This window comes from Coenobita brevimanus, chromosome 64 (assembly GCF_032717465.1).
Source record: "Coenobita brevimanus isolate Jiangsu-jjx chromosome 64, ASM3271746v2, whole genome shotgun sequence".
NCBI classification, from domain to species: domain Eukaryota; kingdom Metazoa; phylum Arthropoda; class Malacostraca; order Decapoda; family Coenobitidae; genus Coenobita; species Coenobita brevimanus.
The window spans coordinates 29,246,423-29,270,980 of record NC_137017.1 but is presented as its reverse complement, the minus strand read 5'-3'; the positions used below and the strand labels follow the sequence as shown (position 1 = coordinate 29,270,980).

Below are 24,558 nucleotides of genomic sequence, written 5' to 3'. Positions count from 1 at the left end.
AAAGTCTTGCCGGAAAGAGAGAGAGAGAGAGAGGGAATCCTGCAATCTACCTGGGCCGTATTGGCCATCCACCAGTGAGTCGCTAAATATTCTAACAACCCTGACCTTTTGCACCCTGACCTTTAGAAACAAACTCACCTTATAACCCATTTATCTAGGTGAAAATCTTTATCAAAAATGAAGAGAGAAAAATAGGCAGCAGGAGGGGGGCGATTTCATAAAAATTCGTTTCTCTGAATGGAAAACTATGCTATATATATATATATATATATATATATATATATATATATATATATATATATATATATATAAAAGCAGGAGGATGGCTACCTCAAATGAAAATGCTTCTCTGTATAAAAAAAAAAGCCACATTAAAAAAGGGGCGAGAAGACCAGGATATGTGAGAATAGCAATGGAACACCTGTCCGGCCCACACCTGCATTTTCATTAGCAGAGATAAGGTGTGGCTGGGAAAGTAACGTTCAAAGCTACTTATTAAATCTGTAACCACCACCCTGCTTCCCAGTCGGCTCAAGTTACTCTGATAATTCAATTGTTTTTCCATCATTGACCACTTTAGACCGAGAACCTTTTTTAATTATTATTATTACAGCAGCCTGCAGAAAATTTTATTCACTCTGAGACACACTTTTCGAACTGGAGAGGTTTCATAGTCTTTACTAACCTCTTCCCTACAAGAGATCCCCCATGCAAAAGAATAACAATCGTATCAGTTACAAAATACTACTACTACTACTACTACTACTATAATAATAATAATAATAATAATAATAATAATAATAATAACAAAAACATACATGAAGGGTGTAACTTCTGAGGATATCAAGAGAGTGGAAAGAAAATGACATTTTAGAAAGGCTGGGTTAAAAATAAAAATAAAAAGTTTGCTTTTTATTTTATCTCAAAAATACCAGCTGGAGAGAAAACTGAAATATGAATTCTCCATCAGCCCTCCAAAATGATGAGGTCTGTTATTATTATTATTATTATTATTATTGCAATCCTCAATCTTTGTCGTCGCTGTCGTCGTCGTTGTTTTGTTGATTTTATCGTTGTTCTTGATATTTGTGTTATTGGTGATGTTTTTGTTGTTGCTATTATTATTATTATTATTATTATTATTATTATTGCAATCATCATAATCGTTGTCGTCGTCGTTTTGTTGATTTTGTCGTTGTTGTTTTTGTTATTAATAATGTTTTTGTTGTTGTTGCTCTTACTGTTTATACTATTTTTTCCTTCCTCGAGATAACCTTACTAATCTTCAGAGAGGCATTTCGATCCTGAGGGGTTAATAACAACTATTATTTGCCAGGTAATTACTAGGGTGTTCTGAGAGGCATTAAACAGTCTGGAAGCAAAACACACACACACACACACACACACACACACACACACACACACACACACACACACACACACACACACACACACACACAAAGACGTCCTCTAACTAAAGTGGTCAATCAAGATTAGTTTCAAAAGTGTTATACGTAGCTCAGTGCATGCCGTTCCTTTCGATAAATAACACCAATGTAACTGAACGGCTGTAGCGAAATTTTATACCGTAACTACGTTCTCTTAGCCTAATGCACTTTCGTCTATAAAAACCAGCACCATGGAAGGGGCTCAGATCTAGCACAGTACTATCAACGTAGACTCACACCCTCACTCCGCCACACACAAAAGCTGAAGGAATGTTTAATTCACGCCAGGGGTTATATCGGGAACAATGGACGGGGTGGTTCATAAATTACGCAACTCAATCATCACGTGTTGTAAAGATGGATCAGTCAGCGTTGCCAGGTTACCAGTGTATACTCTGCACCTGGTCTGACTATGATGAAGCGCTGTGTACCACAAGGGGGCGCCACATCCCTACACAGTGTATATACTATACTGTACATGAAGGGCAGCAACACAAAGGCAGTTGCTTACCTGTGGTCGACGGGTCTGCTCAACCAGACTGACTGGGGTTAACAACTGTGCGTCAAATTTTACTTCATATAACTCCCTCTGTTTTATACAGTCTGCCTTTCCACGTTCATTGATTGCATGGCTGATCACTGAACTCATGAAGCAGCCACATTATCTACGCTCATCACAAAAGCAGACCGAGCCGTCCCTGCAACACACAAGACTGGTGAGTGCAATATGTGGACCGTCCTGTATATTAACGTGTGTGATATTACGGTCCAGCACATACCACTGATGTAACCCCTCACCCCCCCCCCACTCCAAGTACGTATATTTGAATTCTTTCTTGCCAAATCTAGACGATCTTGTTCAGCTGAAGAGAGACTTGTCGAACTGGAGGGTTTTGATACAGCCTTCACTCACCCCTGCCTTAAGAGAGTTTACCCTAAAGCTGAATACAATCGTCTGGTGGTAGCAAGAATAACACATCGGTCTGAAGAGATTGTAGCTACCTCGTCAGACCACTATTTCACCCCAGGCAGGGCACGGTGATTTTAGCCAATTCTCCCCTGCGAAGCCTCCCACGGTCTGAGGATACGTCCTCGGGCTGATGGGGCTAAAATAATAAATATAAATTAACATACTGAGCTTCGGTCGGACGAGAAACTGATGTCCATACCTTGCTGTAATGTGAGGCACGCTGAATTTCGAGAGGTTTAATTTCGTGATGAAAGTGAACGCGCTATTGCTCTCATTAACATGAAAATGCTGAATGAGGGAAATTGAGGTGAAGGTCAAAATGAATGTCCAGTTCCTTGCTCTACGCTATTGTGCCATGAACAACCTGGGATGAAAGTTCGCCCACCATTCCACTGCGTCTTTTTCACACTTGGGACATGTCCGTCTCTTCCCTCCCTTATGCATCATATATATATATATATATATATATATATATATATATATATTGAGGTGAAGGTCATTATCCAGCTAGAGAAGAAAAAGTTTAAGCAGCTGTCAGCTTAGGAATTTTAGACAGCAAAGGAAATTGAGAAGTACAATAGAAGAGATGAAACCTCAGACGACATTTAGTTACCAACTGTGCCAGTTTACTGACGACAGCGATACACAAGGGACTCTTATGGAAAAAATTTAAGAATCCTAGGTACTGCTGGTGATTCACTTGCCTGTTCACGCTTTCATTTGCTAATGATTGTGTATGGTTTTGTGCTAAGCATCATTAATGCTCTTGAAAATTCTTCCCTCGAAGTATTAGGCCACAATTAATTTTTACTCTATGTCAAACACACATGCTGGTCTCTCTTCATGCAGAAAAACTTTGCTTCCATACGTAATATTTCAGTAAGACCTAGTCATATATCGGTGTTTTCGCGTTAACTTATGGCTGATGCATTAGATTTAACGTCTCTCAGGCCGTGCCACTGCCAAATATTTGCTTAAGTGGAAGATTTTAGGAGGGAGGTTTCCATTACTGTAACCATCAAAATCACTGACACAGACGCATGACTCAGTTTGTGCCTATGAAACCCGTCTAAGAGTTAATGTACCATGTATATTTTCAGTAAATTGTACACACTCCATTCTTACTCTATAATGGAGAAGTACCAAGCATTTATTTCGTGTCGGAGAGAACATAGCAATCTCGATAAATATATATATAACCTCACCCTCCAGGTCTTGAAACATTCTTATTTTCTCCTGGGGCGTCCGAAACCTCCGCTTTTGAGAACATGCATCAGGGAAGTTGCCATAATTTATCATTAATGCTAAAAAAATGAAAATCTTGCCTTTTATAGCACTGCAACAAAAACGACGAACTGTACTCTTCCATGCACGGGTCCACGAATATCTAACCCTGGGCATTGACGTGGGAGCAACGTAATATCTCAGCATCAGTATTAGGGACATCCCCACCTGCGTAGGAAAAATATCAAATCTCCCCACCAGTATTACAGAAGCACCTTGTCACCTCATCTGCCTCTGCTCTATAAAACATTGCGCATATAAATATTCATGTGATGGCCACTTCCACTAATTTACTGCATGTTATTTATTGCCTTCCCCTAGATGCGTATGTTCAGTGGTGTACTATTTCCATGCTGTCATTATGTGTGCATGTGAATACCACTTTACGTAGGTCTACAGGTAAGTCCAGATAGCTGTAAGTGTAACACCTAGTATCCCATGGCTCTATGGCAGATGAAGACAATATTACGGCTCTAAAATCTTTCTATGGTTCTTTTGTGGGATGAAAGCCATGTTCTAGCGTTAATCTTTTGTTACAGATCAGTATTCAAGCCGATGATGTGACAGTTTTAGGCAAAGTTAAAGTGCTACACAACTGGCTTCTACTCCTTTGTCCCCTCAAGACCGCACGCTGATCTATTCGGCTTAGGTCAATGTCTAGGGCGCAAGGGGTTAGTAACAGGCGTCTTTCAAAGCTATTTTTTTTTTTTTTAAAGTCAGATCACTACACTTCGCTATGAGTAACCATCTCCTGGCAAAGGGTCTGGGAAGTCTCAGTTAATCCTCTCAGTGCCTATGCTACTGCCAGACGATTTATTCAAGTGAAAGCCACTACTGGTGCAGGGTTTACCTTCTTCAATAAGGTGCCGTTATATTTATCTGGTGGTGATAAGCGAGAGAGAGAGAGAGAGAGAGAGAGAGAGAGAGAGAGAGAGAGAGAGAGAGAACTCATCGGACAGAAGAAAACAAATCACGCCATGATCTAATCAAAGGAATGTGCCAGTATACAAGACTCCAAGCTGGGTAGGATCTACTTATTCATCCCTGCGTGGATCCCAGCCACTCTCCTGTTAAAGAAGCCCATGATATAAACCTTGGCTGATACGTGTGCATGAGGACATTAAAGCTGGCGCCATTGTGATTCTCTTACTGACAGCATTAACCACTGGTATGCTTATCGACAATATTATAATTTATTTAGCTAGCATGTAGTAGTAGCAGATCAACCCCGGTCTATCTGGACAAGCTTACCTATCAACCACAGGCAAGCAATCGCCCCTGCAGGGCTGGCCTGTGCCGTGAATCTTTCTTCCCTTGCGGCAAACAATGTCTCGCTGTGGCGAGGCTTGGGGTTGAGCGTGGAGGTTTTCTTCCTAGATGAGTTCCGCATTAGTCTCTCCACCCAGTTAACAGAGGCACCATAGTAGACGCCACAGCACCCCGTTCCTTGGTTATGTGATTATTACCCAGCGTTGTAAATGGTTTCCTGGGTTACAGGGAACCATTAGACTTGTCACTCGGCGCTGTCATCTTAGGAAGAAGTAGGCAGTACTAAATCGAGTGAGTGAATAATGGTCGCCACCATCTCACTCCATGTATTTGCAAACATAATCAATTTTACATCCTCACTCTATATATTTGTAGAAAGTATGATTACGTGTATGATGATATCAAAAGCGCGTGTAGCGTTGCATTCCCTACACCTCCCTCTTGTGTACGTATATGCAGTGTAATAACCTTGCACGCGGCTGAAACGAATAAGCACCTTTGCCAGGCGACACATTTAAGCCATGTCTTAGGGATCGTGTGGGGCAACTGACATTTTAGGGCCGACGGACATCCAAATTCTTCGGAACTTATGATTCCAACGAACTTATTCTATCCACATCACCCATCTCCTTGGCAGAAGCTACCCTATCTCGAAGTCAAAGACGTCTACTTTATTATTAGATAGCCCTCTTGTCGTCAGAGATAGCTACAGTATCGTCCCACTGTCAGAGATATCTATATCATCTTCTGTCTAATGAGAGTTCTTCAGTATCATCTTACGTCAGAGAGATCTACATCATCGTTCTTTTGTCGTCAGAGATGTCTTCAGTATCGTCCCTTTGTCGACAGGGATAGTCATCTCATCGGCAGAAGTCAATTGCGCCTGTAAATTATGATTCGTTAAGATCCTTTCTTTTCTATACATTACAGTATATCTAAAATCAGTTCAGTAACTTTCGGGCTTAGTAATAATGTCTTACCTTATCACTCGCCAATTTCAGTCGAACCTCTATATACATGTTAGTATTTCACACTATAAATAAACAGTTATCTATGAACATCGTGCACACTAATATTATCCTATCAGAGTTATTTTTGTTAATCGCCACCATAGCGACACATGCACGTGGATAGTGACAGTTTTTATCCAGATATTTTATATTATCACTCCTACTTTGTATTTTTAGCTGCAAGCGTACATGCACATAAATATAACCAACATCCTGTTTTTTTCTTCTATAAAAGTGCTATAATAATCAGTAATGGAAGGCTGAATATAAATGAATAAACCAGGAAGCTCTCGGAGATAGTATACCTCCACCAATGCCATTGCCACTGAAAAGGATCCGATCCGGATCCGTGGAGATATTGTGTAGAATACATAGGTTTTTGGATCCGCCCCCAAATATGATCAATTGTTCCTTGATCCACGGCCCACTCTTCCACAAAATTATACTGAAATTCATTGAGAACTATTGGATATATTTTGCGGGATAAACAGGATCGGGATCTGGTTCCGGATCCGCCCTAAAATTTAATCACTTCTTTCTTGGCTCATGACCCACCCTTCCACAAAATTTCACTGACATTTACTGCGAACTTTTGGGGATATTGTGCACGGCACTCCGCATCCGCACCAGGATCGGCCCCAAAGTTTAATAAATTCTTTCTTGGCCCATGGTCCACCCTTCCACCTAATTTCATTGAAGTTCATTGAGAACTTCTGGAGATATATTCTGGACAAACAGACAAGCATAGGTGAATACATAACCTCCTCCAACTTCGTTGGCTGCGGTAAAGATGACACTTATCAAGCGCTTACGTGATGCATGAACTGTTTTTTCTACCAGCAATACATCCAAAATACGGAGAATCTTGTTCCGTTTGCTTTTAGTAGAATTATTGCATCTAAATCCAGGAGTTTAATTTTGCGAAATAGCCAAGCGAGGAAGACAAACATATAATTGAAGCTTTTCCCTTTAAGACTGAATTCGCCATCAGAGAATTATTTGACCTGCCTTTCCACTTAGCTGATCATGCAGGACGGGCCAGAAATATGATGAAAAAACTGTGACGGGATATCAGGGCATATTTTGAGCAAAGAGCTGTGTTTCACCTGATATAGCACAATGTTTCACCTGATATCGCACGTTTCACCTGATACCGCACAATGTTTCATCTGATGTAGCACAGTGTTTCACTTGATATAGCACAATGTTTCATCTGATACGGCACAATGTTTCACCTGATACGGCACGATGTTTCACCTGATATGGCACAATGTTTCACTTGATATGGCACAATGTTTTATTTGATGTTTAGCACAATGTTTCACCTGATACAGATCAATATTTCACCTGATATGGAGAAACTACTTCGTCTCTTTCACACTCGCAGTATCGGGAAGACTCTAATATCCTCTTCCAACTAATGTCAGGCAATTTTATTCAACTGGGTGTGTCACAGGAGGCTGAGACAGAGTTAATGCTGTCAACATTAACTTGGTCATAATCAGTACATCTCTAATATTCTATTCCAGCTAATGACACAATTTCAGACAACTGAGTCATAGAATCCTGAGTTAATACGGATACATCTTTATTATATTCCTCTTTTCCCAGACGGATATTTTTTCGTTGGCATTCTTCAAATTTGAATTTAACTTTTATATAAGTAGGGAGCTCTCCTACGCTAAATAAAATTGTTTAGTAGTAGCAACAATGTATTAATTATAAAACGTCACCGTAGTGAAGATGTTAAAACTACCTCCCTGTCCATGACGCACACTGGTAGACTCTCAGCGACCTAGCTTATTCAGCAGGTACTTCAAAACAGGTTGTTAATCATTCAGTCACGATAGGCTGCACCAAACAGTCCTACATGCCACACATCTTCAAAGCCCACCGCTTCGGCGCTGACATCTGATGAAATGTTAACTCTTATTCAGGGCTTGGGTAATACCTGGGTGCTTTCATGATATGACTATGGATCTTGTAGATGATCTGTTAAGTCTGCTTACTATGGCAATGGGCAAGAAATAAAGAAACTGATGAAAACTCAGACCGCACAAACTAACAATGATGAATGAGCCAATAAAACGAAAGACACAACGACAAAGTAGAATGCAGAATCACCTATTCCCATGCACTGAAAATTATCAAAACAGGTACTCGTAAGAATACTGTTCTGATGACCTTGGCACCGATGATTCCTGTAGCTATTACATGAAGAGAATACGATACTGCATTCGCCAATATCATCATGCTGCATTCTTAAACGCCTACCTCAGCGATCCGACACAGATACCTCACAGCCTCCATCATGATTACCAACACACACAGTTCCGAATTACCAAAACTGAGAGCAAGGTGTGGACAAGCCTACAGTTTTGGTCGTTAATGTGATGATAATAGAATAAGTCTGTACAATACAATCCGGCACCACAAATGAAGGATATTCTAAAGTGCTAGATGATACTAACCCAAGCAGCCAGCTCGTTTTTCTTGAGGATCCCATTTAACTCTGGCTCTTAACATAATACTACCAGATCTACAGGAAGTATCGTCAGTATATGCACATTCAGTTAACAGGAAACTAATTTTAAGACAGTACAAATTGTATTAATCATTTAGGATATCATCGAACCCCTCCTGAGTTTTTATTTTTTTATTACTGTGCGTACGTCTACAGATTCAGTTTGGGTTCATTGGAATTCTAGTTACGGTTCTGACACTGGCAGCCAAGATCATTCCTTTTATCTGAACCACAAGGGATAGGGGCGAGCTCAAAATTCAGTTATTCATCTCTGAATGAAATGAGATATGAAGAGCTCAGGGGAAATCTTTCCTTCTCCTGCCAGGTCCTTTATGAGGGAATTTAGCCTATAATATCTCCTTGACGTTGCAAATATCGAATTACTCTTTCACCTAAAGTTTGTGATTTGCGAGAAAGCGTGTTTACAACTCGGTGTTGTGGTTAAATGATCATGGAGTTCACAATATCTTATTTGGTGATATTATCTAGAGAAGTTTATGCTATGTGAAGCAAACTGTGTCTCCAACTAGATGCCTTGGGTAGCGGAACACGAACTGAGCACAATCCCTGGAAGCGGATGACACCACCAGCTTGCAGGATGTCAAACCAAAAGCAATGCACGACTACCACGCGACTTGCATGATCCAAGCCGCAGAATGTAACCCCGCCTGGATCAGATGATTAGCTACCACGTCCGCAGCGAGAGGATGAGCAGGAACAAAAATTAGGGTCATTACACAGGCTGGAGGGATGCAGGAAAATTATCCACCAGAGCGACGTGGGATGTAAAAGAGGTGAAATGGCAGGCAAGCTTTTGTCCCAGACTATAGCTCAGCTTTGTTTCACTATGTTTACAGTGGTCTCTGCACTGACGACTATATGCATCTCTATTAAATTAGGCTTGCATTAACGATTTCGCTACGATAATGTGCTTAATTTTCTTTCTACATGTCGATTAGTTTAGGCATAACATTTCGTTCCTTGAGACCCAGCAGTCCTCCGTGTCACGTATTCGGTGTTACTCCACCGTCCATACTGAATACAAGCGAGGGCTGTCTTTTGCAGGACTGGTATTAGCGGGCGTATTTTTACATCATGTAGATGGGTCTTGTGAAGATCGATAAAGCTTTAAAACAAAAAAAAGTTTCCTGCCCCTGCTTGGGGTCGAACTCGCTAGCACCAGGTTAATTCACCCAGTCACGCAGGGTCCTCTACTGATGATGGGGGTTAGTGAAGTCCCATATCAAAGTAAATCCTCGGACTGAAAGGTTTAACATCCGTGAAAACTGCCGAGCTCTAAGCTGAAATGAATGCAGCTGCCTACATTATAATTTACTTCCCATCTGTAAATATGAAATAACAGATACTGTCTCTCATCCCATACAGTACTCTCAATATATACAACAAAATAATCCGATGGAGATGTGTGATACCCGGCAATATACTGAACTGATTAGGCAATTCAATATTAGATAGAAAGATAGATAGATAGATAGATATAGATAGACAGATATGTATATACCGGTGTATATATATATATATATATATATATATATATATATATATATATATATATATATATATATATATATATATATGGTGCCTCTGTGGTACAATGGTAGACTATGCGTTTCGTACACGAGTGAACCAGGGTTCGCGCCCAGCCAGGGTAATAAACTTTGGGAGTGTTCACTCGGCCACGTACTGCATTGGCGGACACAAGGGGTGCTGTGGTTGAACCAATGTCGCTTACTATAAAGTATGCTTGCACCCAGTCGGCTTGCGCGGGCCGATTACACTTGGTTCACAGACTACACAAACATCCAAAGCCACTCCAACACAACAATCACGCTTACAAGCACTTCTCACCTTACAGACAATCTCTACCAGACAGCCTAAACCACTTTGTAGAGATACACTGGTTGTATCGTCCCGACTTCGGTCGGGATAGGCCGGTCCTGCAGTGGACACTCAAGTCCTGCAGTGGACACTCAAACGGCTGATGATGATTATATATATATATATATATATATATATATATATATATATATACGGCTGATGATGATTATATATATATATTATACATATATATATATATATATATATATATATATATATATATATATATATATATATATATATATATATAAAGCAGATTTTGAACTCCGTTTTCGTCATTATTAGGGTACGGTACTTCTAAGAACGACATAGCTCAAAAATGGCAAAACCAATTACCTGGTCTTCTCAGAAGGATATTTCACCTTCCAGCACGTACGACCCTTGATAGATACTGCCCCAGAATGGTTATGGATTGGAGGCATGGTCAACTCACAGAGGTTTGCTCCGATTTAGACCATACTTGGTGGTAGGGTTGAAGGTTAGGAAAGAATGAAAAGATTCACTTTACATGTACTCTGCCGCCACCTATTTATTTACAATTTACTTTGCTCTCCCAACATCTTCATACATTGCAAGTATTAAATGTTTATAACTGCAGTGTCTGAGTTGAAGTTGCTTTATAATGCAGTAATAACAGCAAAATACTCCAAACAAATTAAATATAACAAGAAACGCTGCCAAGGCACAGCAAATCCGTCACCGGCAATCATTTTTAGTGCTGACGTATACACACAACAGGATATTTACTCAAAGATGTCACATATCAAATTTGCAGTAAATCGTGTGAACAATTGACGATTTTATGCCCATCTGAAATTTTAGTCCCAACCTACCTAACATTGAACCCCCTCCCCCTTGATAACTGGAGGGTCACCCTCCTGATGTAATGAGGCATGTTACAGGATGCAGATTTGAAAGATGCACCATTAGATTTTGGTTTCATTTCGACATGGCGAATTTGAAAGGAGTTATGGCGAAAAGAACGATTTTTACCCATCCCCATTTGTCTACACTTTTGGGGGCTACAGCTTGGGCCTTGGCCCAATTAGGCCCAAGATTTAATCACGTGATCAGAAGGTCATAGCCCAACATCCCTATAATTTTTGTCAAAATCGCACCAGTAGTTTTCGCGGAAAGTTAACAGAAACAAACAAATAAACAAACAAACAAACCGAATGAGAACAATACCCGTTCCCGAACCCCTCCGGGGCGGGGCCAGGTAATAAGATACACTCTTCGGAGCGTTCTTCTAACAGTGTTTTTCATATAAATAAATTCTCTTGAAAAACGAAATTTATTAAATTCTTGAACAGTTTTACTTCCTGCATGGCCCAACTGACCGTAAGCCTGTAACCGGTAAACTTTAAAAGGTTTATACTTTGCTTTCTGAGACGACTAATTGTTTGGGGCAATTTGTGAAAACAGTAACAACCACTCCCACATAACCCCCTTCGAGATGTATGACTTTTACTAGGTAAGACTACCGTAGTCTAGAACAATAAATGGTACGGGAATAAGCTACTCCCCGAGTGGCATTTGGTGTTCGACAGATGTTTTGCTAATCTGAACCTGAATGCCGCAAAGAAGTATCATTCGGAATTACTCTAGGCTCGTGGTCACGGCTTTCTTTCACCCTAGAGGCACGCAGCTAAACTCCCCCACAGATCAGTATCACGAACATAATCCAGCAGGGCGAACAGCAATTCTATGTATGGCTAACCTTTTATTCTTAATCTATTACCTTAACGATTTTAAAAATTACTATATAAAATATATTACAACTTTCAACTATAATTATAAGTAAAATAAAGACGTAAAAATTTGACGTCCTTCGTTCTGATATATTACAAGGCTAGTCTACAAACATAATCCTGCTCCTTGCCAGTACACAGACTTAACATACCGGTACATATCTGAATGCGTTACTTCTGAATTATGAACAGTGCACTTTCACATCGAACACTGTAAGAATCCAGTTATTTGTTTCTCTCAGCCCACATTAGATTCACTCCAGTAACTGATCTTCTCAGTGAAGAGTGATAGACAGAATTAATCTTTCCTCATGCTGGCGAGGTGCGAATGGAGAGGGGATTTCTGTTCGAAGAGCGATGCACGTGAAAGTAAACAGGTTGTACTGGCTAGGCTTGAGTCAGAGTTTGGATGTCACCGGCAGATTCGACAGGTGTAAGGATATCCAAGCACATGAATGGACATACTACCAGCGCCCACTATAAATAATCACGACGGCATTGGCTTGAACACCAGACTCAGAGCACACACATCACGAAATGAGTATGATAGTCAATTAATGGCGGTGTCATTAATATATTTGAAAAGTCGATTATATTATAGTACAGATTCCGAGTACAAAAGAAAACAATGCTGCGCGTGTACTGTGAAAATAAATGTGACACAATAGGCTATAGCTTGTTCGCGGACCAGAATGAAGGCCAGATTTAGCTCCAAGGCCATCTTGTGTATCACTTCTCTCCGTCAACATGTCTTCCGCGGACACAGACAAAGGGAGGGAGAGACGAGACGCAAGGTGTAATCCAGGACGCCAACACGGGACGAGAGTGATAGCGAGGCAGACAAACTGACCAGCACCTCATTCCAGAACGCTGCCAAAAACTGAAGGATTCTCTTCCAGCTAACGCCAGAAGATTTTATTCAGTTGTGTCATGGGAGCCTGAGACCATTAACCCTCTAATGGCGGGACAACATTCGTCTTCTATTACTGCTGAAGCAAGACGATTTATTTAGCTGAATGAGTTATAAGAGCATGAGTGTTAGTATTCCCGGGCTGCGCAGGCGTGTGAAGCTCCCATTATTTCACGGAGAGAAAAAAGGTGGATGGATTGTCTTTTTCTCTTAGTTCAGTAAAAAGATGAGGTTATATTTCAAAGTTATTTAAAAATGTGATGATCTTCCGGCGTCAGACGCGTTAATTGAAATAAATCATGTCTGGCTGGTGAGACGTCAGAGGCAAAAAACTATAATTATCATGTCTGGATTTATAATTGCACAGCGACAAAATTACACAAATGATTACGCAGTGTCTGGACCTTATAATACATTTAAAATACATATCCGAGAACATGTAATTGAAATCCAAAGATAAAACTCAATTCTTTCCCTTGCATTATTTTGAAACGATGATGCAATATGAAAATGAAATGTCAGCCGAGGAAAAAATATATTCATGATAAGCAGGAAATTAGCTAACGTTGGTAATTTACAAACATATTTTTAAAATTAAATCTTTTGCCCACAGCTAATTGGATTTTCGTCCAGGCTGTATAAAACATGAGTCAGAGTATTTTCTGACAAAGGAACACACAAAACCCTATATACTGTTCCAACTGTGACTAAAATTGGTATGTTAGTCATCATCATCATCATCATCATCATCATCCGAACCTCCTTTCCCACCCTCGGGCAGGGTGAAGAGTTGCAAAGTCCAGACAGCCCGAGTTTGCCCAATCTAATGCGCCATGCTTCCAATCACTCATCATTCAAGCCCCCGGAATCCTGGCTCTATATTAGTACTACAGTAAAACTTATTGGCTCTTGTACGAAGATTACTGCCACTGAAATGCATGAAACAAGCTGCAGAAAGACGAAAATCTGGGCCAAGTTAATGTGAAAGAACAACGATAGGAAAAGTCTCTTCTAAACTGTACACAACCGTCTGATGATAGAAAGGACGAAACTGAAAAGTATGTCATTGTGTTAAATGGGTTAATTCTAGTCAATCATTATTTTTAAAGTCATGGAAGGGATAACTCTTGTATTCTACTTCAACTAGCGCCAAACGATTTTAGTGGCTAAGAGTGAGTCATGGGAGCTTGATGTAATTAGGGATAAAGCTCAGAACTGTGACCTCATTTGATGATGATGATGGTAATTGTAAAGGCTATAAGATAATACTGAATGCGGAGGATATTGTGTTACTGGACTGGTGTATAATGGTGTTACCGGACTGGTGTATGATGGTGTTACTGGATTGGCGTATGATGGTGTTACTGGACTGGTGTATGATGTATGATGGTGTTACTGGACTGGTGTATGTTGGTGTTACTGGACTGGGGTATGATGGTGTTACTGGACTGGCGTATGATGGTGTTACTGGACTGGCGTATGATGGTGTTACTGGACTGGTGTATGATGTTATAATGGTGTTACTGGACTGGTGTATGATGACTTTACTGGACTGGTGTATAAATGTCACTGAATCTGATGGATATGATACTAATGAAATAATGTTTGGCGATGTTACTGCCCAGGGATGAAGATGGGTCATTTTCACTCTTGCTCCTCTCACTCTCTTAGCTGAATGAAATCGCACCAGTTATGAGACAGTAGCAGTAGCAATAGAAGGTGTAGCCACAGGTTCATTTGAACGTGAACCCAGCAGACTGCAAGTTGAAACTGCTCCCTCCCCTCCCGCAGTCCATCCTCCTCCTTTCAGGGAAAAGGAAGGGAGTTGAGGGGTGTTTGCATAACCAGACAGCAGAGTCGCCTAGTTTATGTCAGTATCACCGCGCGAAGGCGTCCCTCTCCAGCACCATGAGAGAGTTAATGATGAATGTATTAACGCTCTCAGACTCCCTTGCTCACACTCAATTGAATGAAATCCTTGTGCATGATGATGTTACTGAATGTGAAGGTAATATATGCTGCAGCTCCGGTCGCCTTTCCTATTGCAGACTCGCACAGCGCCCTCAGTGCCCTCCTTCATAAAGGCCTCATGTAACCAGAGGCGTGTGTGACGGTCGCTTCTGTCACCTCCTGGCTTACCAATATAATACCCAGACACACTCACTCCCACACTTAACTGCGATCTTGGCCTTTACCTCTTGACTTACGACGAACTGTTTCTATGCCATCCTTAGACGATTTTATTTAGCTTAAGAGGAGTATTCGGGTTGTGAAGGGGTCAGTAGAGAATGCTTTAAACACTATGACTACAGTAGGTTTCTTCTAGGTTAAGATGATCGTCTGGAGCTAGCATGACGAAATTAAAATGGCCTATACGTCATCAGATTCACGATGCGCCTTGTTTGGAATTATTCTTGCTAATCCAGTCGCATCTATTCAGTTTTATGGCGTCTTTCTAATGACGTAGGTAGTTGATGGAAGTATCTGACTTTTCTAATCCAAATCCTCTCTTCTAATTTAGACAAAATATTCTGCAGGCATCGGGAGTAATGGCCAAAACACATCGTCAGAATTAAGGAGGTTAACTAAGACAATGCAATACATTTACTGCTTCGGTAGAGCACATTCTTCAATTCACGGCGTCCAGAAATGGCTGACCACATTTCAAGGTCCCATAACAATTATCCTCCTTTCCAAAAACGGAGGGAGCTACTCAACTTTTTGGTCCCCCTTTTTTCTAATATACCGATTTTATGTACGCTTGGTGCCTTATCGTGTTAAGGCGCTTCAACCGGATGTGGCGTATTTGGGTTTATACTCGAGGGAAGGTTGGGGTTTAATGTTCTCTCAATACCACTCAGGGAACGAGCGACTGGCCACTCTCACTCGAAATGTCTGGACTAAGTAACCTAGCCTCGGGCCCTTACACATGCAATGGGAGAGACAAGGAGTGAATGAGTGAGAATGAGGTAAATAGATATAAACTGTAGATAGGCCGATGACAGACAGTTATAGGCAGACTGAACGAACCAAAGACAGATGAATAGACAGACTGACAGAACGAGAGAACCAAAGAACCATAAATATACTAGAGACAGAGACAGAGACAGACAGACAGACAGACAGACAGAGACAGAGACAGAGACAGACAGACAGACAGAGACAGAGACAGACAGACAGACAGACAGACAGACAGAATGTCATCTTTATATTTTTACCTATGATGGATATATCCTTGGTATGTCTGCACCTGTTTGCCATCGAACTTTTTTTTTTTTTTTTTTAACGAGGTTACCTCTCTAATAAGCACCAAATAATCTGTACCTCAAATATTACTGTAGGTTAGTTATGGCTTCTGTCTCGAGAAAAACTGTACCGATGAATCTGGCTTTGTGATTGTCCATATTGTCTTCAGGGATTATCTTCTAAAACAATGAGTCGACTGATACCTGTGCATAAGTTTATCCTCTACAGCAGTGCTCTTCAACCTTTTTTGGCGTCGTCCACCCCTAGTATTGAATTGGTAAAAGCTGTCCACCCCAATCGGTTAACTGTATAATCCCATGATCGTAACCTTACATATTTAATTTTTTATACTCTTGAATATACAAATACGTAGGCAAGTAAAAGCAATATACAAATATATATTTAATGTTCACACTTTGTGATAAATCTGAAGGGGAAAGACAGAGAAGTTAAATTTTGTATAAATTTCATTGTACAGTGTATGCATTTCGAGATAAAGCTGGATTAAGTGCTCGTGAGCCACAGAAAAATCAACATACGGGCTATCTTTGACTACACATAAGTAAATTCTCCACTATTATTATATTATTTATTTCTTCTTTTTTATTCTGTCCATATACGGTAGTGGTCTGGTCCACCCTCTGTCCACCCAAAGAAAGCTGTCCACCCCATACTGAATTTCGTCCACCCTAAGGTGGACCGTCCACCCAGGTTGAATAGCACTGCTCTACAGTGATACCACAATTTTTAATTTTAAAAGTGGCTAGAATTCTTTTGTTTTTGTAACTGGCGCATTGTCTGAGTTTACCTTTAAAGACTGAGAGAGTGAATCAAGGAACATTATGGCCACCAGTGTTGTTTCAGTTCATCAAAGCATTTAATTATTCATTATTTAGAATTATTCCTACACCCAACATCAGCCATATAGGCAATGAATAAATGAGTAGTTTAACCCCCTCAGTCCGGTAACCTATTTTTTTTTTTCTTGGTTTATTCTTGTTACCCCCAGTCTATTTTATTCGATGTAGGAGGTATATATTTGCAATTGAGAAGGGGCTAATTACACCTCAGTTTTACCTCTCCTGTTCTATATCCCTCCCCAAAACATAAAATAATCGCCTGTAGTTAGCAATACTGGGATAATAAATAAATAACTGGTCTGATGTTGTTAAGTAAATGACACGAGATCATAATTTAACTACAATTCGTGGCACCACTAGGAAAAAAAAAAAAACTATCAGTGTCAAAATAAAGAAAATTTCGTGTCTTTATCATGAGTAGTTAGACATCAGTAGTTATTATTCATGCAAGCGTGAGCAAGAATCAGCTCCACCTCTATAACATACCAAATACCAGTTCTTGAGGGCAATAGTCACCACGAAATTTGCACTTTCAGGTTACTTGAAAATTTCGCGAACTTTTCCAGAACGTTGCCATAGCCTGGTTATTACTTCAGGTAGATCTGTGTGTGTGTGTGTGTGTGTGTGTGTGTGTGTGTGTGTGTGTGTGTGTGTGTGTGTGTGTGTGTGTGTGTGTGTGTGTGTGTGTGTGTGTGCGCGCTGAGTATGTACACTGAAAAGCCTGCACAGTTAAGGAATCAGTGTACAGACAAATACTCTCAACCAGCAGTGACGAGGGACAGCGTGATATCCCAAAATCCAAAGTGTTCATCCGCTGGTCCAGGGATGCAAGTGTCAGGGTAATAAACGAGAGAGCCTACTGTGTTGTACGTCCCACGGGCATTTATGGGATCAATAAGCGCATCGGTACGTGTACGTGTGGGCAGAGGAGAGGAAGAGGTGTGTGTGTGTGTGTGTGTGTGTGTGTGTGTGTGTGTGTGTGTGTGTGTGTGTGTGTGTGTGTGTGTGTGTGTGTGTGTGTGTGTGTGTGTGTGTGTGTGTGTGTGTGTGTGTGTGTGTGTGTGTGTGTAGCTCATGCAAAGCTCTAAAACAATGCTCGCCTCAGAAATTGCGAAATGTATTCTAATCTGGCTGACTGATGTTATAATATTACTGAATATTCTCTTAGTACAATGCCGTTATTTGTACCGCATCTTACTGCAATTTTACAATTTTAATCAACACATGAATTTCCCATCGTACAGTAATGGTTAAAGAAATGTTGCATTTATACCTTCTGTGCGATGTGATTTTATTCACCCTTGATTGACCTATAAGCTACAAACAGCAAAATAGCCCTTTATTCTTAAACTCTAATTCGATAGCTGGCCTATCTGTAAAAGCTATAGCCTATATTTACAACACGCAGTATTAAATAAATACAATCTGAATCTGATCCCCAAGCATCAAGCTTGGGGATTAGGGGAGGATGAAAGGATTATTTTAACTAACCCCTCTCATCTCCCTTGACTGCATCCTCATACGTCACTCTTGCTCCCTGCTTCTACTTCCTGCTATCTGGCCCCTCTTCCCTTGTCCCTTGTCCCCTATCTCTTGCCCCTTGCCCACTGTATATTTCCGTGCCTTCAACTCTGCCCCACTGAATCCTATCTCTTCACCCTTGCCCCCGGTTCCTTGCCCCCTGTCCCTTGTCCCTGGCCCAGAGTCTTCTGTTACTTCTTCCATGTCTTTAGCCCCTTGCCCCTAGTCCCTTGTTATTTGCCCCATGTTCTTTATCCCTTGCCCATTGTCCTATGTCCCTTGCCCTTATCTCCTGCCTCTTACCCCCCATCCCTTGTCCCTCGAACCATTGTTCATTGTCCCAAGTCCCATGCCCTTCGTCCCTTGCCCCTGTCTCCTGCTTCCAGTATCTTGTTCTCTGCCCCATGCTCCTTGTCTCGTGTTCTCTGTTTGTTGATTCCCATCCCTCGTCCTCTACCCCTTACCCATGTCTCTTGTCTCCTGCCTGTTATTGCCTGTCCTTTGCTCCCTGTCTCTTATCTCCTATTTGTTGTTCTCTGTCTCGTGTCACACGTCTCTTGTTCTTTTTCCTTGTCTCTTGTTCTTTGCTCCCTGTCCTTTAACTTTTGCTGCAGTAAATTTGTTAAGAAATGCATGGAATATTCAAACCATCCTGGCCTTGTACATCTCCCTGCTTCAGCTACACTTGTGGAATATACTTTTTAGTACTGGTCACTGCTGCAAAATGACTGAAAAAACAATTACAGCAAAGGAAAAGAAAAAAATCCGGCAGCTTACCTAGAATGAGGAACGAACAATACCGTTACGTCGTGGAGTGCGTTTCGAATTCCATCTGTTTAACTCGACAAAATGCTGATTATTAAGAAATCTAATCTTATTACACTAAAAATGCCAGTGGACGTTTTATTATTGCAGTTCAGAAAGTTTTACTAGACATCGGTCTAATTTTCTTTAAAGATAATGGGAAAAAAAGCTACTGTCAAACAATTCAAGCTAAGAGTTGTGCAGACTGATGCAGTTCTAACATCTGAAAATCCCTTGGATAATGTTAATATAATAGTTTTCAGTAAAAAACGTAAAATAAACCAATATTTTTTCCCCTTCAAGTTCGGTCACGAAGGATAAAACGACACGACAACTTATACTTGCCAAATAGATAAGGTTTATTATCTTTTTAGGCAAACCTCTAAAACTTCCGCAAGTTTTTCTACGACCTGATATTACTTTCCCTTACAGATAAGACGGTGTAGAGTATTTTATTTATTCAGCCTATTCAGTGAACTTTGCACATCAAGTTTTTCTATACGGTAAGGCGGTCCACCTCACTTTAGCTCTCCTGGCTTCGGCTGGAGGAAGTAGTGGATGGGAAGAGCCGTCCTACTTTGGTATTCTTATTTAAAAATCGTAAATATGATAGATATAGAATAAACGAATAAACAAAGATAAATAAATTAATTAATTAATAAAAATACATAAATGAATAAAAATAACAGCTTCGGAAAGGCTGCAATAGTTTTTTTTTTTTTTTTTTATTCTTTCGACAGTCGGAGACTTAAGTTCTCATTTTCCACTGTTTCTACATCACGCTTAGGGCAGGTCCTTTACTTTCTCCTCCATGCACTTATCAAAATTATGTTTGGGAAAGAAATAGTCTTCTCCCAGCTTCGGAAAGTTCGCCAGCAGAGGTCAGTGAAGTAGAAGTGGTGGAATATTTGGCTGGACGATTAACTTTCACCTGATGGAACTGGGCCAATCACACCTTGAATACCAAGTCGTGATTACATACAACTCGATCAGCATAAGTTACGATACAGGAATTTGTCTCGTTAATTAGCTGTCAAATCAACTCACCTATCTAAAAATCTTGGCCATCAACTGAGCTTCTGAAGGAGTCAGGGATCTTCGTCTAGTTGGGGATTTTCGTCATGGTAGAATAAGGACCCTATGATGCACCTGATTTTATACTACCTTCTGCTCAACGCCCCTTGCCCTTCACCCGCAGACGCCCCCGTGGTGCGGCTGGCCCTAGGACGCCCCCTGGACCCGAGCATCATCAAGGCTGGGGACGACGTGTACTTCGAGTGTAGCATCATATCCAACCCCCGATACCACCGCGTCCACTGGTACCACAACGTGAGTTACTACGTCTGTCTCACTATCTATCCATCTGTTTATCTGTGTCTATCTATCTGTCTATCACACACACACACACACACACACACACACACACACACACACACACACACACTCTCTCTCTCTCTCTCTCTCTCTCTCTCTCTCTCTCTCTCTCTCTTTCTCTCTCTCACCGAGTTTTTCATCCACATCTTTTTCCTTTTCTCAGTAAATCTCCTCGTTTGTGTATACATTTTAATTCGCTTTTTATCCCTCCCTCCCTCCTTCGTGGCTCTCACATCCTCTCTCTTTGTTCTGTCCTTTTTTAATCTCTTCCCAATTATCATTTTTCTTCTCTCACCCACTGTCTTCTTCACTCTTCTTGATTTAGCGTCTCATTTTCTCAATTCCTGCGCAGTTATCCTCGCATACTCATAAAAATTCATTACTTTGCTGATGGTAACATATATTTGCAGTACGCAGCGCTCGCCAAGTTTTTAAAGTACAAAACAGAGATAATGTATCTGTGGGAGGAAATCTTTGCATCATCATCAACATCATCATCATCACCGTCGCCGTAATTTAAATTGCAGCAAGACTTCTTTATTTCTAATTTACTATTGCTATCAAACTATTTTACTCCTTTTTAGGGGAACCGTCCTGTCGTGAATGCGTTCATGAGACTATGCCTCGCATTCTCGTCGGATATGGAAACTCCCGAGCACCTTTTCCTAAACGATGTATTTGCTTATTACATCTTACTATCCTAGTCTGTGATATATAAATCTTTCCAGAAGAGCCATACTCTGCATAAATGACGTACAAAAGGATATTAACCAGCCATATCCAAAAATAAATCACCAAGGAAGAAGTGAGGGAGCTTCCTTACCCGACGAGAATACGGACCTAAATCTGACACTGGTTTGAAAAGTCGTAAGATTAATAAAGTCATGTGAAAGTAAGAAGCATTAAACAAACGATAAGTCACCTGAATCAAGCTTTTAAAAGACACGTTCATTTTCTTACGCTCAGGCAGTTCCTGACGGATTAAGCATTACAGGACGCACTGACATGGAAAGGTTGTGCACTGAAGCAGCCAATGGACGAACAAAGAGAGGCTGACCGAGAAGGTCATAAAATATACTGAAGGAATTTTCCAATGTGAGAGGCTTTGAACGACAGGACTGAAGTGAAACACAACTGAAGATTGTAACAACTGAAGGGTGCAAAGAAACGAAGCCGACTAGAAAATGACGACTGGAAGAATGGGAAGGAAGTGCAAAGATGCAATGGAGAAGTATTTGAGTGAGGGAAACTTAAAATGGCTGGAGAGAATAGACGAAATGGTGACTGAAAATGCATGGAAACGAAGCCGATGATAAAGTAAATAAATAAACACATAAAACTAAACGAGGACAAAGTGAAAAGATACAGTACATTGGTGAAATCTTTGAATGAGGGAGATTTAGAATGACAGGGGGAGTCGTCGAACGGTTGACAGAATGTATAGAAACAAAGCCGCTGGAGAACGAGGAGAGAAAGCCCGAGAACGAGATGGAAATGTTGGCTGGGGGGGCATTTTAAAAGGAAGCTTAAGACTGACGAAGAAATAACTGAAAGGGTGATTGGAAGTGCACAGAAACGATGTCGATGGGTAAACGAGTAGAGGATGAGTGAGAACGAGGAACATAACTGACAAAATTTTGTGGAGTAAAATGTAAGCGTGACAGCAGAGAGTAGGTTAACGGCTGAGTGGAAATGCATTGAAACGAAGTCGATGGGAGAATGGGAGGAAAGAGACCGAGAAGTGGTGGATATGTGGGACAGAGGAGGTATAAATGTGAGTGAATCTTACGAAAGATAAATGAAATAGAGGCAGACATTATCTCCAAATCTTCTTAAGTAATCTTCTCTATCTTCCCCCCGCCCCACCTCCTTTCTTCCCTCCTCCTCTTCGATTCTATTAACTCTCCCAATTTTATCACAGCTTTCCATTCCTTCCCCCCACTTGCCCCCTCTTCCTCATTCCTCCCATTTCTCCTCTCCCTCCCGTCCCTTTCAAAGTGCACAGAAACGAACCCAATGGGAGCCTACGGAGAGGAAAGCTGAAATGTAGATGGAGAGACGTAGTTGAGGAGTACTTGAGGCAGAGTGGTTTGGAGTGGTAGAATGGAGTGGTGATGAGTTGCGACGAGAGGTTTGAAAAGATCTTCAGTGTTAGTTGCCACCACTTTAGTCTGGGGTTGAGCTTTGGCAGATAGACAAATGGATAGTCAGACGAATAGACAGATCGACGGACAGACGGACATCACATTTATAATAATATATATCACTAGTTATGCTTATATACACGTATATCATAGACATGCAAATAAAGATAGACAGATGGACAGATGCGGATGGATAAAAAGATGATTATAAACAAAGACAGACGAACAGGTAGACCGACAGAAGGATAAACAGGAATACGGTGGACAGTCAGACATGTACACACAGACATACCGGTAGATAAGTACCCTGTATACAGACAGATTCACAGAGAAAGACAGACAGACAGACAGATAGATAGATAGACAGATGGATAGATAGAAACAGATAAACAGGCACGCAGGCAGGTAGACATATATAGATAGGTATCCTGTAGATTAGGCAGGTAGGTAGTGTTAACTGAGAAGTACCATTAACAGCTTTAGGATTAGAAGTGGGTAATCTCTTACTCCGAATGCTTCTTCTGATGTTCACTTCCAGCTTCAAAGAGTTGATTTCGGTTGTGTTTACATGGGGTACAGCCAGTCAGATAGTAGCAGGCTAAAGGTGTGGACATAATCTTTGTACTGTGGCCAGCAATATTCAGGCTGTGTTGTGGGACTCGTGTGTTTGATCTACCTGCTCCCTGGACTACTGAAGACAGTTTGACATGATGGATGAGCGTGGTTCACTGAGGGACGGAAGCTACGAGTGACACACACAGGTGGCCGTCTGCCATATGGTCTTGCTGCCCTGACTCTGAAGGACTTCCTTATGTTTATGCGATCGACGCTACAGTATGGCTGATGCTCCTTCACACCAAAACTGATGCTGTAACCCGCCTGTCTTCTGTGCATCTAAACCATATGGTCGATGGAAGACCGCAAATGATGCCTGGACTAATGTCATGAAGCTAAATATGAAGCAACAGGGTTCAGCGGTTGCCCTATCTTTTCCCGAAGGTAGCACTGTAAGCGACAGTGTTCAGTGAAATGAACGCAGGAGCGTTGGACGCTGATGACTGCATTACGAAGCTACTAACTTTTCTCAATATATCTGCAAGATGAACTGGTCCGAGCTTATGAAAAGTGGTCGGACTTTTGACAAGTGTATGAAAAGTGATGATGCCCATGGACAATTACATCATATGAAATGAGTTGGGACAAAATATCTGTACCAATATTGGCAATCAAGATGCTAGACAGAAAGACTAACACAGAAGGACCGACAATTAGTGATGACAGGGGCGAACTTCACAAAGACACCTTCATCAAACAAGTTTCCACGTCTCGTCTAAAATTCTTTGGTAAACAAACTGTGGTGCCACGCGACAATGATCATCCGAGTGCTGCTAAGACAAAAGAGATGACGGCAGACGCAGTGACCGGTTCTTCCCGTTCCAAGAGGCCTGAGGACGAGAGAGATGAACGCGACAGAAGGCATGGAGCGTGGAGGAGACCGGTGAACCGACAACCACAACCCTGTGCCGAGAATTGGAGCAGTAACC

General features: G+C 41.1%; 1 protein-coding gene across 1 annotated transcript in view; it reads left to right on the top strand.

Annotated features, from left to right (window-relative positions):
* The window catches only part of LOC145404722 (uncharacterized), a 385,254-nt gene that overhangs the window by 318,616 nt on the left and 42,080 nt on the right, over window positions 1-24,558 (top strand). Inside the window, exon 8 of the mRNA XM_080276272.1 lies at window positions 20,695-20,825. Within this exon, the coding sequence (XP_080132398.1) occupies window positions 20,695-20,825 (131 nt within the window). The remainder of the gene's footprint in view (window positions 1-20,694; window positions 20,826-24,558) is intronic.